The sequence below is a fragment of the Fundulus heteroclitus genome, chromosome 4 (genome assembly GCF_011125445.2).
Source record: "Fundulus heteroclitus isolate FHET01 chromosome 4, MU-UCD_Fhet_4.1, whole genome shotgun sequence".
Taxonomy (NCBI): Eukaryota; Metazoa; Chordata; class Actinopteri; order Cyprinodontiformes; family Fundulidae; genus Fundulus; species Fundulus heteroclitus.
In genome coordinates, this window is record NC_046364.1 from 4,787,203 (window position 1) to 4,805,479 (window position 18,277).

The following is an 18,277-nucleotide window of genomic DNA, read 5'->3' on the forward strand; positions in this document are numbered from 1 at the left end:
TTTATGGATAATGGTTCTCATTGTGGTTCCCTGGAGCCCCAAAGCCCCGGCTTTGTAAACTTTTGCAGACTGATAGTTATCAGGGACTTTGTTTCACATCTGTTCTTGAATTTCTTTAGATTGGGGCATTTTGTTTTGCTTTTAGTAATCTTTCTGTCTAGTTCATGTTGTTAAACAGATACCAAAGTGATTTATTAATTCTACATGTCTGTCAGCCATCAGCCCTGGATGTGGCTTTTGTTTCTTTAACATCAGTAATCAGTATCTTGGCCACCACGTGTTTCATTTTGACCTGGTGTGCAAAAGAAATTATTTTCAAACTTATGCAACTCGTCCTTTTAAATTATTGAAGTCTTTTTATTACCATCCTCCCTACAAGAATCATTCAAATGCAAAATTAAAGGCCCAAAAGTAGATTTGACAGCTTTGCTGATGTGTGTGAAGCTGTTTTGTGTTGATGGAGATGGAGCCAAGAGGGTGGTTCATGGTGGTAGCCACTTGTATAACAAAAGCACTTTACCAAGGAAGCAGTGATGACCTGAATGTGGGGTAACCAGCAGAAGAAGAGTAGGTAAAGATGATGCGCATTAAACTAAAAATATCTGGCAAAGACGTGAGAGAGCTGAGAGCTGAACTGCTGGGATGAGAACCAGGTGTAACCAATAGGTCACTATTAAACACAGAAAGAACTGAACCAAAACCCAAAAAGGACAGCTAAAAAAAGTAGAACAAAAGTTACAATAAGACTCTTAACGAAATACCCCAAAAAAAGTTAGCACAGAGAAATAAACTGGTTTGGAAACACCTGAAGTGGATGATTTTATTTTGTCTGTATTGAACAGATGCACTAATAATTTATGGCTTCTCTTTGTTTTTCCACATCGTTCTAGGTGGCTGGCGCCCGGCACTAGACATGATATTCCACTAATCAACAGGTAGGAAACAGATTCATTAGCAGTGAGTTTATTAAATGTAAAATATATATTTATTTTAAATATTTTTAAGTACATTTTATTATCCTAAGATATAAAATGTAAACACTGAGTTTAAAACATTACAGCAAGTATTAGTTATCAATCTTATATGAGTAAAACTATGTTAATCATAAGAGCAATTGCTTGGTGTCAAACAAATGAAATGTGGTATTTCTTGTTCCTTTATGTTTGTCTTGGAAGAATTTATGGCATGGATTGTGGAAGTTATCACTACTTCATCTGCAAAGACGATAAGACTAAGTATACTTTCATACCCAAAGCAAAGAAGTGGTCTGAGGCTCAGCAGTACTGTCAGGACAACGACAAAGATTTAGCAAACATTGAGAGCTCAGATCTGTACACCACTGTAAACGAGGAGGACTTTCCCGTCTGGATTGGTCTCCACAGAGATGGTAAAGACTCAGCGCTGCAACTTGGAATGCTTTCTCTAAAATCAATCAGTCAATCAGAATGACAATAATACTGTACTGAAATACATAAAAAGAAGATGACATGTTTTGGCCTTCTTTTCAGTACAAAGGTGTCTGAACTCCCCCACATCTGTTCTGCAGGTGGATCATGGAACTGGAGCGCAGGCCACTCAGAATATAAGAAGTGGAAATCTAAGGAGCCGAGTAGCGAAGGTGATTGTGTCTCCATCTCCTCTGAAAGGAAAGAAATGGCTGTCCAAAACTGCTCTGCCTACTCTCCATTCCTCTGCGTCTCCGACAACGTGTTCCTGGTGAAGAAGGAAAAGAGCTGGGAGGAGGCGCTGGAATACTGCAGAGGACTCCGGTCATCCACAAACAGTAACCTTCGCTTCGATCTAATCAGCCTGCAGCCAGGAGAGGAGCACGTCTACATGATGAACAAGGTCATGGAGGCTGACACAGACGAGGTGGGCTAATATAGCAGGGCAGTGAATAAGAAAAAATCAGGACCATGTTAGAACGCCACTTAAAGGAGCTGTTGTCATGATTCAGCCTGTCTGCTGCACCATGCACAGACTCAAGACACTTGCCACCTTCCATACTGCTCTAGTCTCCAGTTCAGTAATCATCCACACCTGTCAGCTACTAATTAGCCAGTATTCAGCACACCTGTCAGCCTCACTATTTAAGCTCTCTGCAGTCTGTCATTCCTCGTCGGTCCGTTCTGTTTCCCTGCTTACCTCTGTTTCTGCTGCTCATCTCATCCAGTCTTGTCCAGTCCATAGTTCCTCCATTCTGTCGTGCTGTGAGTCCAACCTGGTTCCAAGTCTCCATTCTGTCGTGCTGCTGGCCCAGCCTGGTTCCAAGTCTCCATTCTGTCGTACTGTGAGTCCTACCTGGTTCCAAGTCTCCATTCTGTCGTGCTGCTGGCCCAGCCTGGTTCCAAGTCTCCATTCTTCTGTGCTTCTGGTTCTGCTGCCTCCATGCTCTGGTTCCAACCTGCTTGCCAGTTCCTGCCTTCACCATCCTCCTGCTTAAGCTCAGTACAGACTCTTGGTTCTTCCTCCGCTATCCACAAATTTTAATAAACTGTTAAAACTTAACTCTGTTGTGGTTGTGTTCGGGTTCAATAACAAAACATGACAGAACGAACCAACCACGTGAACCTGAACCCCACACAGAGCCTCCATGCAGGAGCTGGCGAGAGGAAAGTTGCTCCGCTGCGCTGTTGCTCGAGAGCCCAGTCCCGGGCTTGTTTTGGAGAACCTCGCAACGCTCAGCCCACCGTGGAGGCGGGTAGGCGCGATCGCTCAGATACACAAGCTGTGGACAAGTCAAGCCGAGCTCCTTCCTCTTTTTGAAGAGACGCGGCTGATGGAGGAGCTCGAGTGGAACAACAAGGCTGCCGTTGCTCAACTCCTCCGCAGGACGCCTCCTCCCAGACCCTCGTTCTCCGCCGCTGCTGCCTCCTCCACTTCTGCCACTTGCACCATTGCCGCTGCCGAGTCCGCCTGAGCTTCCGCCACGGATCCAGCCTCAGCTCATCTCGCTCCTGCCGCTGCTACGGTTCCTGCCGACGCTGTAGTTCCTGCCGATGCTGCCCCCACAACCTCATCACTAGCAGCAGCCACTCTCTCGCCGCCCGGCTCCTCTCGACGGAGACGCCAGGCTCGTCAATGCCGGAACACACCCACTGCTCAACCTGAGGCTAAGCTGGTTGGCACAGCTGTGATCCCTCCGCTTGGAGCTGACGTCACCTCCACGTCCCTGGTGAGTCAGTCCGACGGCGTTGCGGCTGCCCCAGCGAGCCAGAGCAGAAGCCGTCTCGTTCCCCATTGTCTCTGTCACCACCTCCACGACACTCAGCTGGCTCCTCGGGTGAAGCCTTTAGCTGCTGCTCCCAGCGCTGCTGCCTCTGTCTCCTCCACGTCAGTTGCTCCTGCTACATCTGCTGATATGACCGCTGCTGCTGCTAAGCCCGCCGTAGTCTCTGCCTCAGCTTCTGTTGCCTCATCGTTGATGGAAACCTCAACCCCGCCGCCGGGTTGCTCCCGGCGCAGAAGCCGAGTCCGCCGGCACAGGACCCCTCTCTATGCCCAGCCAGACGCTGCCGCTGCAGCCAAAGACCCAGATCCTGCTCAGCTCACAGCCAAAGACCCAGATCCTGCTCAGCTCGCAGCCAAAGACTCTGTTCCTGTTCAACCACAGCCAAAGTTTCTGTTCCTGCTCAGACCGCAGCCAAGGACTCTGAACCTGCTCAGCCCACAGCCCAGGACCCAGTTCCCAGCCCGGCGTCCGACGCGGGTGCAGAGCACGCCAGTCCAGCGTCCGACGCGGGTGCAGAGCACGCCAGCCCGGCGTCCGACGCGGGTGCAGAGCACGCCAGCCCGGCGTCCGACGCGGGTACAGAGCACGCCAGCCCGGCGTCCGACGCGGATACAGAGCACGCCAGCCCGGCGTCCGACGCGGGTGCTGAGCACACCAGGCCGGCGTCCGACGCGGGTACAGAGCACGCCAGCCCGGCATCCGACGCGGGTGCTGAGCACGCCATTTCGGTGTCCGACAGGGTGACCCAGGCGGGTCCACCGTCCACCGTCGATGCGGGGACCCAGGTGGGTCCTCTGCCTGTCAAAGATGCGGGGACCCAGGCGGGTCCACTGCCTGTCAAAGATGCGGGGACCCAGGCGGGTCCACTGCCTGTCAACGTTGCGGGGACCCAGGAGGGTCCACCGCCTATCAGAGATGCTGGGACCCTGGGGGGTCCGCTGCCTTCTGTAGCCTGTAGCCAGGCGTTTCCTGTAGCCAGTAGCCAGGCGTTTCCTGTAGCCAGTAGCCAGGCGTTTCCTGTAGCCAGTAGCCAGGCGTTTCCTGTAGCCAGTAGCCAGGCGTTTCCTGTGGCCTGTAGCCAGGCGTTTCCTGTAGCCAGGCGTTTCCTGTGGCCTGTAGCCAGGCGTTTCCTGTGGCCTGTAGCCAGGCGTTTCCTGTAACCTGTAGCCAGGCGTTTCCTGTAACCTGTAGCCAGACGTTTCCTGAAACCTGTAGCCAGACGTTTCCTGTAACCTGTAGCTCGGCGTTTCCTGTAGCCTGTAGCCCGGGGCCTCCTGTAGCCTGTAGCCCGGGGTCTCCTGAAGCCTGTAGCCCGGGGTCTCTTGAAGCCTGTAGCCCTGTGGTCTCTGTCACTTGTAGCCCCATGGTCTCTGTCACTTGGAGCCCTGTGGTCTCTGTCGCTTGGAGCCCTGTGGTCTCTGTCACTTGGAGCCCCGTGGTCTCTGTAGCCTGTAGCCCCATGGCCTCTGTAGTCTGTAGCCCCGTGGCCTCTGTAGCCTCTAGTCATGTGACCTTCGTAGTCTCTAGTCCTGTGACCTCTGTAGTCTCTAGTCTTGTGACGTCTGTAGCCTCTAGTCTTATGACCTCTGTAGCCTCTAGTCTTGTGACCTCTGTAGCCTCTAGTCCTGTGACCCCTGTAACCTCTAGTCCTGCGACCTCCGTTGCCTGTAGTCCTGGAACACCTGTGTCCTGTGGCCCTGCTTCGCCCTTAGTCGATAGCCGCTTGTCTTCTAGGGTACTTTTCCACCGCTGGCCACTTCAGACTTTGCTACTTCGGTGCCGGGGTCGCCCACCGCGACGCCCGCATCTAGCTCTGACTCGTCGGAGTCGCCCACCGCGACGCCCGTATCTGACTTTGCCTCGTCGGGTCGCCCACCGCGACACCCGTTTCAGACTCTGCTGCTCCGCCACCGAGGTCATCCACCGCGACGCCCGCGTCTAGCTCTGCCACATCGGGGTCGCCCACCGCGACGCCCGCATCTAGCTCTGCCACATCGGGGTCGCCCACTGCGATGCCCACGTCTGACTCTGCCTCGTCGGGGTCGCCCACCGCGACACCCGTTTCAGACTCTGCTGCTCCGCCGCCGAGGTCGCCCACCAGAGGTCCCTCCTCCTGGGCATCTAGTGCCTAACCAGACTGTCTTTTGTTCTCCTCGTTGGGGTAGATTTGTGTTTTGGTTTCTTCTGTTTTTTGGATTTTTTTTTGGTTCCCACCGTCCAGTACCTCTCTCCGCCCACCCTGAATGGGTCGTTTTTTGTTTATATGACTCTTGCCCACCGTTCAGTGCCTCCCTCCGCCCACCCTGGGTGAGTCATTTTCTTTTGTTGTCTGTTTTTGTTTGGCCGTCTGGAAGCAGGCCTTAAGGGGGGGGGGGGTGCTGTCATGATTCAGCCTGTCTGCTGCACCAGGCATAGACTCAAGACACTTGCCACCTTCCATACTGCTTCAGTCTCCAGTTCAGTAATCATCCACACCTGTCAGCTACTAATTAGCCAGTATTCAGCACACCTGTCAGCCTCACTATTTAAGCTCTCTGCAGTCTGTCATTCCTCGTCGGTTCGTTCTGTTTCCCTGCTTACCTCTGTTTCTGCTGCTCACCTCATCCAGTCTCGTCCAGTCCATAGTTCCTCCATTCTGTCGTGCTGTGAGTCCAATCTGGTTCCAAGTCTCCATTCTGTCATGCTGCTGGCCCAGCCTGGTTCCAAGTCTCCATTCTGTCATACTGTGAGTCCTACCTGGTTCCAAGTCTCCATTCTGTCGTACTGTGAGTCCTACCTGGTTCCAAGTCTCCATTCTGTCGTGCTGCTGGCCCAGCCTGGTTCCAAGTCTCCATTCTGTCGTACTGCGAGTCCTACCTGGTTCCAAGTCTCCATTCTGTCGTACTGTGAGTCCTACCTGGTTCCAAGTCTCCATTCTGTCGTGCTGCTGGCCCAGCCTGGTTCCAAGTCTCCATTCTGCTGTGCTTCTGGTTCTGCTGCCTCCATGCTCTGGTTCCAACCTGCTTGCCAGTTCCTGCCTTCACCATCCTCCTGCGTAAGCTCAGTACAGACTCTTGGTTCTTCCTCCACTATCCACAAGTTTTAATAAACTGTTAAAACTTAACTCTGTTGTGGTTGTGTTCGGTTTCAATAACAAAACATGACAGCTGTTTGTTTAAGGATCATTTCCACTTGCTGCTACCACAGACTCAAATGGAAGTGATTTTCCTTTAAAGCTTTCAAATAGGGTTGTGACAAACAAATGTGTGACTTTCATTACCTATAATTAAGTTGGCCATGAACTATTCTGACTTTTTATTAAGACAAGTCTGCAATTCGTCTGTGTAATTCTGACGATTAGAAATTAACAAGATATAATACGAGAACTTAATCATTGATTTCAAAGGTTCTACTTAAACCTTTAGTCTTCACACACAGCAATCGATGTACAAAAATTTGTCTAATTTTTGGCTCAGATCTTCACACCAGGCTGGAGCAATAGTTGCGGTAATAACGGATGCAGAGGTTAGGTCTGCAATTCAGTCCAAAAAAGCGGAGAAGTCTCCAGGAGTTGATGGATTCTCAATATAATATTATATACATAATTTAGACATTTTGGCCCCTATTCTAACAGAATTTTACAATGTGGCAGTGTCACTGGGATGTCTACCTGAAACTTTTAATGAAGCCCTTATAAAAGATAAGAACAAATTGGATCCCAGCAACTTTTGAAATAAATGTAGATTGTAAGATTCTCACAAAAAACTTTTTGCTATGAGGCTGGAAAAAGTTTTACCTAGCCTTATTCATTCTGATCAGGTTGGTTTTGTTAAATGTATTTTGCTCTTTGCTCTTTTGATAATATTTGCAGGTTACTTATTTTGGAAACATTATGAGAAAGACATACCAGTCGCTGCCTTCTCCCTTGATGTGAAGGCATTTTGATAGAGTCATTAAAATAATGTATGCAAGACCATGTACAGCCTTGGTCACAAATGGCATAATCTCACCATTTTTCAGACTCTTTAGAGGCACCAAGCAAGGAGATCCAATTTTCCCTATTTTATTAATTTTATCCATCAAGCCATTAGCTGTTTTAATACAAAAGGAGACAAATATTAAAGGGGTTGTGGCAGGTGGTAATGAACCTAAACTATTTTCTTGTTGTGACGATAATATTTAGTATCCTGTGGCCTCTACCCAGGTTGTTCTTGAGAAAGTCGACTGTTTTTTTTTATAATATTAGGCTGTAAGGTAAACTACCAGAAATCATAGACTATGGCTGAGTTTATGCCAACCTGTTATGGTTAGTGCAGGTAATTCTAAGTGACTTTCAACACGGTTATAGTATTTGGGTAATACAATCAAACGATAACAGATTATCTGTGGGATAAAAAGCTAAGGATAAAATTACAGAAGTTGTATAGAACAAGAAAGGATGCTGGGCTGCCATTACCATATGTGAAACTGTTCAACAGGGCCTTTGAGATGAACAAACTTGAATCACTGCTAAAAGGGGTGTATAGATGTGCAGTGGGTAACTATTGAACAAGACAATACCGCCCCCTTCAGTCCATGTGATGTTCTGTCACAAAAAATATCCTGTGTAAAGACTGGAAGCGTAATCCTATCTCACAGCACTCAAAAAATGTTTGGACTAAGTTTCATAAATTGATAAGAATCTCCCCTTTTAATAATAATAATAATAATAATAATAATAATAATAATAATAATAATAATAATAATATAATAATAATAATAATAATAATAATAATCATCATCATTATCGTACATTCCAATGAAATTTGTTCTCCGCATTTAACCCATCCCCTTGGGGAGCAGTCGGCTGCCATTGTGCGATGCCCAGGGACCAATCTGGGGTTAAGGGTCTTGCTCAGGGACCCAGAGTGGCAGCTGGTGGGAGTTGAACCCAGATGAGCAGGTATATTCATCACTTTGGAAGAATCTGACTATAAAAGTGGAAGGAAAAGGGCTAACTGGCTGCTGAGGGTTATTGCAAGTCTTGTGGATCATGTTGAGCATTAAAACAGTTAAAACCTTTCTGGATCTCAAAACACAGTTTAAACTGAGAGATAAATCTGACTTTTGGAAATATTATATAAATGTTTTGAGTGAGATACTAAAGGAAATATCTGAACAAGTCATTGTGGTACAGACTTACCTCAAACTACCTCAAAACAGCTTCTATGTTTTATAAAATGGCATCTAGAGCAATGTATGATAACAGTGAGAGTCTTAGACTTGTATAGCAGCGCGATCTGAATGTGGACATAGATTAGGATTCTTAACATACAATAATTTCTCTAAGGGATGGTTCACAGGAGAGGCAAGAGGAAAGCTCACTCATTATAAGATCATTCATCAATTCTGTTTTACGCCAACAAGACTTTTCAACAAGGACATCCTTCAGAATAAAATGTGTTGGAAATGTAACAATTACGAAGGCACATTTATTCATGATATGTGGGCAGTCCTAACTTGCTTTGTTCTCGCTGTTAGAGTAATTCTTTGTATATGGAAGAATCCAGACCCTCTGGTCTGGGAGTGTTTAGAGCCTACTGAAGAAGTTAGAGCCTTTTTAAATTTTATATTTCTGATTTGATTTTGTACATTTTATATATAAATTCTATTTTAATGTATATGTGTGGTAGTTTTGTTGTCATGTTTAGTCTTTAGTTAAGTTTTCTTTTGTTTTGTTTGTGTAAAAATTCAATAAAAACTTAAATAACAAAAAAATAAATAAAGTAATAAAATTACATTCAAGTAGAAATAAATAAGCAAATCAAAATAAGGATGAGGATGTAAATAAGGTGCGTTAAAACAATGTTATGCTGTGTGAAAATTCATTTTGCTACGTTTCATCATCATGAGACATTTCTTAATCTAGTCTAACCAGTTAATTTCTCTCCATTGGTCACTAGAAGCGCATCTGTGTCAACCACACCTCCTCACAAAGATTAAAATTTGTCATCTCCTAAGAGTCGCTTTCAGCTGCATTTGAATCACTCTTAAGCTCAGACTCCTGGATAAGAATTTTTAGGCTAAGATGGGAGAGGACTCGGACAATCTCTGTGAATATGGGTGCTGATTTATTAAAGAAATGATGAAAAACCATTCCCCTTCAAAAAGATTTTGCAGTGTTTAAATTAGTTTTTGATCATGCTGTTCATAGTTCTTACTTTGTTTTATTTTAATATTGAAAAATCTAAATGGCAGCAGAAATGACTATTATTAGCATTATTATATGCACATTTATTGCCTTTGATGCTTCCTTGTGACTGTGATGCACTACATTATGTTTGTTTATCACCTTAAACAAAAGACGTTGAAGTTTGCAGTTGTGACATTAAAATATATTGTTATTTATTCAAGTGACTGTGTGTATATTTAAAGACTTTGAGTAATGCATTGATAAATCTCTTGTTGTCTGGTCCTGTAGGTGTGGACAAGCCTGAGTTTCCTGGCTGGTGAATGGCTGTGGGTGAACGGAGCAGATATGAGGCACACTGACCTGCCCTCCTGCCCCGCCCCACAGCAGTACTGTGGGGCCCTTTCTAAACATGATACGGGCAGAATAAAGACGAGAGACTGTTCACAGAAGAAAAACTTTCTCTGTTTCTGGGTGTAGAATTAGCCAGAGAGGTTCTACATTTTGATGTTTTTCTTTTTAGATTTATGCGTTTTAAATAGGTTCAGCATGAGATAGCTCTGAGCTAACACGTCTACTTATGTGACGGATTACTTAGTTGGGATGCACATGAATGTTTTTGCACATTTTGTTGCATAGTCTTCTTTATTTTGGTTGTTGTAGCACTGTTTGTGTGTGTAAGAAACAGCAATTTGGAGTTTTTTCACAAATGAGAGATGACTATGCAGACGGTTTAGTGTCAAATAGATTTGTTGACCTCATCATCTTCTCGGTTCTTCACAGAGCAAATTTAATCTCACGACTGACCTCAAACTTGATGCCTATTACAATAATTTAGAGCTAGTAAAACGTAGCTCTGAAAGGTTTTTTTATTGGTTTACAGTTAAAACGAAATGCCTATATTAGAAGGTATAACTAGGGGGCTGTAATTTTAGCGAAATGTTTACTGTCCTGTTGCCTTTTGTTGCACATAAATGCCAATCTGATTTAAAACTCTCCAAGGATTTGAATGTTTTTTGGGTTTTTTTATATACGCATTAACATTCATAATTTTAATGAGGTCTGTTTTAAGAGATCCTGGTTTGAAAATGCCACAACATTCTTTTACCTTTGACAAGGACATAGTATCGAAGCTCTTTGGTGGAGTCAAAGAACAGAAAAGTCCTGGTCCCGACGGTTGAAGGAGTTAATTGTACAACATTTATCCAAAATTTAATGATTTTAGGCCAGTAGCTTTGACATCTTTAGTCATGAAGACATTAAAGAAATTAATAAAGCCGATGAGGTTGCATGAAGTCCAGGACAGACCTGACCCTCTCCAGTTTCCTTAGAGGTCTAAGAGAAGAGTAGATAATGCAACAAGGACACTTTTAAACTTAGCTTTTAAACATCTGGTCAGATTACTTTTTCTTGGTTTTTGTTCATCTTTCAATTGTATCTAACCTCATATTTTGGCCCATAGGTTTAGTTTTTAAAATATCAACTCTTTTATTTCATGGTTGTTTGTGATAGGGTTAAGTTTTATAACCTCTTAAATATCCTGGAATGAAAACCAAACATACACAAGTTTAGACTTCTCTTCAGAGCGGTGGCAGACGGGTCAGATGGAGAACAGCGCTCCCTGAAAGTCTGGCTCATCTGCCTCAAGCCGCCTCTGTCTTTCTCCTTTATTGTTGGACATCAAGGAGGGGACAGGTGGATTCAGGAGTTCACAACATGGGGGTTAAAACACAAAAGTGTCATGATGTGTCTTCATGAACCCGGACAGAGCACACAAACACAGAGCTGATCTTGAGAGTTTATTGCAAGAAGGAGTAGTGGAAGGTGAAAACCAGAGTCGGTTACCAGGCTGGAGTTGATGATTTGCAGGAGCAGGCTGACTGGAGAAAACAAAAGTAGTGAAGCACTGGGGTGACAGGAGTTCCAACAGGAAGGCAGTAACAGGCGTGGAGTGAGTGGAGGTTGCAGGTGGAGATTGCAGACGACCAGGCAACCAGGAACAGACTGGGGTGAGCTTATAAAGGGAGCCTGACAGGTGACGGGAATGAAGACTAATTAGAGTCCAGACAGGTGTGACTGATGGCTGAGGGAGGGAGAGCTGGGTCAACTGCAAAATAATCAGAAGCCAGACAACTTAAACCTTGACAAAAAGAAGGGACACGGGGGGTTTACAACATGGGGTTTGACATACAAAGATAGGATTAACATATACAGCAAGACATTCCTCGTCTGGGAGAAGCATCTGTTCTCCCTGTGTGAAGTTAAAGCAATAGAACATTCCTGTAAGCCAGCTTTTTAAGCAGACTAAATCCCTGTAACTAAATAAAAAGAAAATTATTACATACACATATTTCTAACAGTTAGAGTCAGAGTAAAAGGTGCTTTTTATGAGCCCTTTTTTTTTTTACATAAATCTCCCGGGATGCTTTATTTGTCTAATACACAAATGACGTTTTCAGAGGATTCTGTCATTCTGTCATTGTGTCGCATTGAGTAGTGAAAACACAGAACATGGCCTGGTAATAAATAACTTTTTCAAATGGAGCAAGGCTTCCTTTTTAGACACAAATGTGGATAAGATGAAACAAAAGGGCACTGACTAGTAAAAGCGCCACCTCCATGTGGAGCTGATGCAAACCTGTACTTACTTATTGATGGCAAATTGAGCTTCAGCCCTAATGTAGAGTCATTGGTTAAAAAGAAAACACACCAGCCTGTAAACGTTTGTCGGAAACTTCAAACTTTTAATTTTAGTCCTTTTGTCATAAAAGTGTTTCATTCTTGCTTTATTGAGACTTGGTAACCTCTGTAATATTAAGTCATTAAAGAAAGCTAAGATTATTATATCTGACCCTGGTCATCCACTTTGAGCTGAATGTCACCTTTGGCCATTAGGACAGAGATATAGAACGCTATTCTGAAAAAGCGTTGGACTGAGGAAAGCCTTTACTGCCGTTACCGTCAGATTGACATATTCCAGCAGGAGAGGACTCCACTGACAACCCATTTCTGTGCTGAAAGATTTTTCTTGATGAGGTTGTTGTATGTTTTTCACCTTTGTGTAACTGCTGACTGTACAGCAAAATGCTCTTCATGAACAATAAAGGTTACCTTAACTAAAGCCTACTTTCCAGCCACTATGTCACTTTATTTGAATGATGCAAGAAGCTACATAAGCAAATCTTTGAATAAATGGGAATTTATTTTACCAAACAAGGCAGTTTCAGGATATTTTATTGAAATATACCGAATTAAAGTATGTGTAAGCTTAAATTTGCACCCATTTAAAAAAATAAAAAAATAAAGTTGCTCCATTTGGGTTTTCTCGGCCTGCATCGTTAAAAAAGTATAGCCCAGAGACTTGCTTTGATCTCTTCATCTGTGCTATTTAAGACATGTATTCATATTGGTTACTGCTTCTTCATCCATCAATTGTCTTCCACTTATCACTGAGTGAACAGGTCCACAAGGATAAACCCAAGCATCACTCTTCCTGGCGACACCCTCCAGCTCATTCTGGTGGAACTCAAGGTGTTCCAAGGCCAGATGGGACATGTAGTTCCACCAGCTAGTCCTGGGTCCCCCATTGTGTCTCCATGCCTCCAGACCTTCAGGGAATTACTTTCCTCCTTGAAAGGTTCAAGGTTGTTTCATGTTTTCCCTATTTTTGGATAAATAGGGAATAACAGGCCATCAAGGTAGATGGACCGTTATTGAGAAAAATATCTTCCAGATATACCTAAATGTACAGACGTTTTGCTGAAAATATCAAATGTAGTGGCATTTGCTGGTGGATGTTACTGCAGCTGAATTGAAGCTGTCTACCCATAAATGAGAGGGAAGCAAAGATTCCTCTTAAAATGAAAAACATCCACCTTTGTTTCACCCTGCTTGGTTTGCATAGGAATATTGCATTTCATATTTTTTACTCCGCCTGTTATCTAAGGGAATAAAAAATCTCTAAATTTCATGTTTTTTCCCCAAATCAATGCAATAGTAATAAATAATTTCACCTTCATGCATTTCTTTCCAGTTAAAATAATGATAAAGAAGTTTTAACATAGTATCAAAGGAGGAAAGAAATTAAAAACAAAAAAAATTGGTGTACAGCGTCCTTTTTTTTTTCTTCTTCTTTTCTTTTTTGTAAATCTGTGTGTGGTGAGTGGGACACTAGGGAGGGAGGTGTGAAAGAGTTTTGTTTTTTTTTTTTTCTTCCAGGTATGGGTCCGGTCCGCTCCCTCTCCCAAGAACATCTCAAGTCTCTGCTAGGTGCGGAGCCCATCCCCCCTGCATTCTGCCCTCCTCCGCTGTGCTGGCAGGCGCCTTGGCCCTCTGGCGCATTGGTGGGCCTCGGGTTTGGGGCGGGCTCCCGGGTGTGTGCCGGCCCATTCCCGGCAGCTGCTTCGCAGGGCCTGGCCCCCCGGGGGGCGGCCGGGGCACCCGCCACAGGGGTGCCCCTGGGGCCTCTGGCCCCCAGGGCCCATGGCCGGGACCACTTCAGCGGGGCTAGCTGCCGGCGGAGCCCACGGGCTCGTCCCTGCGGCTCTTGTGGGTGTCGGCATTGCGGTGGCTAGGGGATTTCATCGGGGTCGTCTCTCCTCTTTCCTTGGGGGGGGGGGGGGGTGCAGATATCCTGTGTCGGCCCCTCCTGGGCGCCCTGCTTTGGGGGCCTCTTTGGCAGTCCGGGGTTATGGGTCCTCTGACTCCTGCCTCTGAGCTCGGGGAAGGCGGGCCTTTGGTTCTCCACAACCACTATTGAGCTATTTCCTTCTGGATAATTTTCACCTAAACTAGTGCACTCTCACATACTCCCACAGGTGCAGGGTTCCAGATATTAAGTGTTCACTTATATACAGAAAGCCTGTAATTTATTTATTTATTTATGTTCTTTCACTTTCTTTTTTCAGGTTTCACTTTACACATGTCAGCTTAAATAATAGTACATATGATTTAGCAATGGTATCAAGGTGTTACTCGATTGCATCTGTTGCTTTATGTCTGTTGGTTGTGCTGTTCTTTTTGCATCTCTCTTTCCAGGTGATGGAGCAGACAGAGAACGTTTTAGCATTCTCTCCCTTTTATCTCTTCTTTCTTTCACCTCTTCTCTTCCTTTTTTTCTCTTCTTGTTCTTCCTTTACTCTCCCATTGTAGTGTCCATATAATTTGAAATTCTCCCTGCAGGAATCACAATAAAGCTATTTACAAGCATAAATCAAGTGGAGCACTATGGCGAAAGCTGTTCGCTCCCCTTGTAAAAGCAAAATCTGTCGAGCTCTATCTGGCATTGAGACATCAATTCCTATTGCCACATTGCTAGACAGGACACGGGGGGGGGGGTGTTGGATTTATTTATTTATTTATTTGGTAAAAGCATTAGAAGTTAAACAACATATATCTTTGATCAATACAGTCTGTTAACTATTTAAGCCTTTTTTAAATCCAAAGTACCCAGTTAAAAAATAAAGATAGCAGTAAAGCAGCATATGAACAGTAAAGCTTTCATAATTGTTTTCAGTAAAATCAAAACAAAATATTTATTTACTTAAAAAGTTTATTTAAATCCTTTACTTCACAGAAAGCACAGTTATAGTTTTAAAGTGTTTTAGGCTCTGTTAATCAGAAAAAAACACAGAAGCACTGATCCGGAAGCACTTTCCTTGTTTAAAGAAAAGTAAAAAACGTAATGGCAGTTCAGTTTTTTTTAGTAGCTACATTTTGGAAAGAAACACCTAAAGATATAAGCTCTGAGCTGGTTTTCTAGTCTACAGGATACAGCAGAGTAAATACAGTTAGTTGCAGCAAAGGCTCAGCCAATGGCTATGTCTAGGAGAGAAACAGGGATAAACCGTAAAAGACGGAGCAACACGTGTCACACGTACATTATTTTTTTTAACAATCACTTGAAGAAACAAAATATCATCAAGAATAGGAAAGCAATAAATCAATTGACTAAAAAACTATTATTTTCTGTTAGAGAGTAGAGATATTCTAAGATCATTGGGGTAAAATTTAGCATGAAAAGAAAAGTGTTGCAAATCTTGGGCTGCCAGGGCGTCTGTCTGATGCTAGTTGGCTGCAGAGGCCCCAGACCCTATGACAACAGTGACATTAAGGCGTATAGCCGTAACAGAGAAAGTTTTTCCTCTCTGAACAGTCTCTGGTCTCCAGACTGCTGGTGTTCTTGGCTAAAGCTCTGCAGCACTGCTCCTGCATGGGACACTGAGGCAGGTGGCTGCCTATGAAAAAGATTACCTTCATAGCTGCCCATTATACTTTCCCCGTTCACCCACAGCCACTCGTCACCCATAAAACGCAGCCCGGTCTACACCTGTGGGGACAGACCATGGCAGTCAGGGGTTTATCTGCAGACTCGCTGGAATACAAATGCATTCCAAATGTATTTTTAAATGTACTTAAAAGTACAAGATAACATTTCTTACACTTTAAAAGCAAATACATCAGCATCAAATACATCAGCAAATACATCAGCATATATATATATATATATATATATATATATATATATATATATATATATATATATATATATATATATATATATATATATACAGAAGTTGTAATCTTTGGACCAGAGTCCTCAAAAAATAAACTTCTTAACCAATCACTTTATCTGGGTGGCATTAACTTGGCCTCTGGTAATAAAGTAAAAAATCTTGGTGTTATTTTAGACCAAGACATGTCATTTAAATCCCATATTAAACAGGTTTCCAGAGTTTCCTTTTTTCACCTCAGGAATATCGCCAAAATTAGAAACATTCTGTCCAGGAGTGATGCTGAAAAACTAGTCCATGCATTTGTTACTTCCAGGCTGGACTATTGTAATTCTTTACTATCAGGAAGTCCACAAAATGCAGTTCAAAGTCTTCAGCTGATCCAAAATGCTGCAGCAAGAGTTCTGATGAAAATCAACAAGAGGGATCATATTTCTCCAATTTTAGCTTCCCTTCATTAACTTCCTGTTAAATCAAGACTAGAATTTAAAATTCTTCTTCTAACGTATAAAACCCTTAATAATCAAGCTCCATCATATATCAGAGCTCTAATTACCCCGTATGTTCCTAACAGAGCACTTCACTCTCAGACTGCAGGTCTGCTGGTGGTTCCTAGAGTCTCTAAAAGTAGAATGGGAGGCAGATCCTTTAGTTATCAGGCTCCTCTCCTGTGTAACCAACTCCCAGTTTTGGTCCGTGAGGCAGACACCCTGTCTACTTTTAAGATTAATCTTAAAACTTTCCTTTTTGACAAAGCTTATAGTTAGAGTGGCTCATGTTACCCTGAGCTACGTCTATAGTTATGCTGCTATAGGCTTAGGCTGCTGGAGGACATCAGGGCCTATTTTTCTCACTCTACTGAGTTCTACTGTTCTCCAGTTTTGCATTGCATTACATTGAAATGACTGTTGTCTTTTTATCTTTTAACTTTTTGCTCTCTCTCTTTTTTCTGCATGGTAGGTACAATTGGTATGACGTTCTGTTAACTGTGACATCATCCAGGGAAGACAGATCACCCGCTACTACCATCTAATGTAGAACAGATTACTAGATCAATGTGTGCTTCTGTGCTTTTTTGTCTCTCTTGTTGTGTCTCTGTTCTGTCTTCTGTAACCCCAGTCGGTCGAGGCAGATGACCGTTCATACTGAGCCCGGTTCTGCTGGAGGTTTTTCCTTCCCGCTAATGGGTGGTTTTTCTTTCCACTGTCGCTTCATGCTTGCTCAGTATAATGGATTGCTGCAAAGCCATGGACAATACAGACAAATTTCCCTGTTGCTCTACGCTTCTCTAGGAGTGAATGCTGCTTGCCGGGACTTTGAAGCAATCAACTGGTTCCCTTATATAGGAAATTTTTGACCAATCTGTATAATATGATTGATTTTAACTTTGTAAAGTGCCTTGAGATGACATGTTTAATGAATTGGTGCTATATAAATAAAATTGAATTTACTATCATGAAAAAGTAGATTTTCAGTATTTCCATTTGAAAAGTGAAACCTATGTATTATGTTAATTTATGACACACAGACTGATACATTTCAAGTGTTTAATGATTTTGATGATTACATCTGACAACTAATGAAAAACCCAAATTTAGTATCTGAGAACATCAGAATATTACTGAAGACAAATACAAAAAAGGATTTCCAGAAATGTTGAATTCCAGAAATGTTGAACTCCAATTGAAAAGATCAAAATGAATAATATGAGCTGGGGCTCCTTTTACCTGGGTTACTGCAGCTATGGGGCGCGACATGGAGTCGATCAGTCTGTGGCGCTGCTCAGGTGTTATGAGAGCTCAGGTTGCTCTGACAGTGTACTTCAGCTCTTCTGCATTGTTAAGTCTGGCATATCGCATCTTCCTCTTCACAATACCCGACATGTTTTCTGTGGGGTATTTTGTGTTACATATCAAATTCTCTCATCCACAGTTTCCCTCATATTATGTGAGCACAACATACCCCTACAGACACGAATCTCGGTGTAAGATTTTACCCTCATATTTGAAACTCATATAAGCACTTCTGTAAGACCTGCTTCTTTCATCTCAATAACATCTCAAAACACCATCCATTACTCCCCTTCTTTTTTAGAAAATTCCATCCAAACATAACCAAAAACTTCTGAATGTACAGAGCAGTGGAGCCCACATCCCAATGAAGTAAAGGAAGCATGTCCACATGACCTCAATCCTTAAATCCTCCCCTGGTTTCTCATCTCTCTCTGCAATGAGTACAAGGTCTCCCTACTCGCTCAGCAATCCGTCTACGCCACTGCTCCACACTACCTTTAAAAACTGACCATTGCTCACACATCAACACAGTCCATCAGTTGCACTAATTCCTAACAGCTGTATCGTTTACCAGGATCAAACTTTACTCCAG

At 43.5% G+C, this 18,277-nt stretch overlaps 1 protein-coding gene across 1 annotated transcript; it reads left to right on the forward strand.

Moving 5' to 3' along the window:
- Positions 1–1,185: 1,185 nt before the first annotated feature.
- Positions 1,186–9,860, forward strand: LOC118562826 (secretory phospholipase A2 receptor-like). The gene is made up of 3 exons (XM_036135698.1): positions 1,186–1,387; positions 1,547–1,872; positions 9,672–9,860. Exons 1-3 carry the CDS (start codon positions 1,186–1,188, stop codon positions 9,858–9,860), a joined length of 717 nt encoding a protein of 238 aa, XP_035991591.1.
- The last annotated feature ends 8,417 nt before the right edge of the window (positions 9,861–18,277 follow it).

Bases quoted from the DNA above. Each gene is read 5' to 3' on its own strand.
- LOC118562826 (XM_036135698.1), top strand. From the start codon at position 1,186: ATGGATTGTGGAAGTTATCACTACTTCATCTGCAAAGACGATAAGACT. The intron at 1,388-1,546 runs GTAAAGACTCAG...TCTGTTCTGCAG, and splicing joins GATTGGTCTCCACAGAGATG to GTGGATCATGGAACTGGAGC. The intron at 1,873-9,671 runs GTGGGCTAATAT...CTGGTCCTGTAG, and splicing joins TGGAGGCTGACACAGACGAG to GTGTGGACAAGCCTGAGTTT.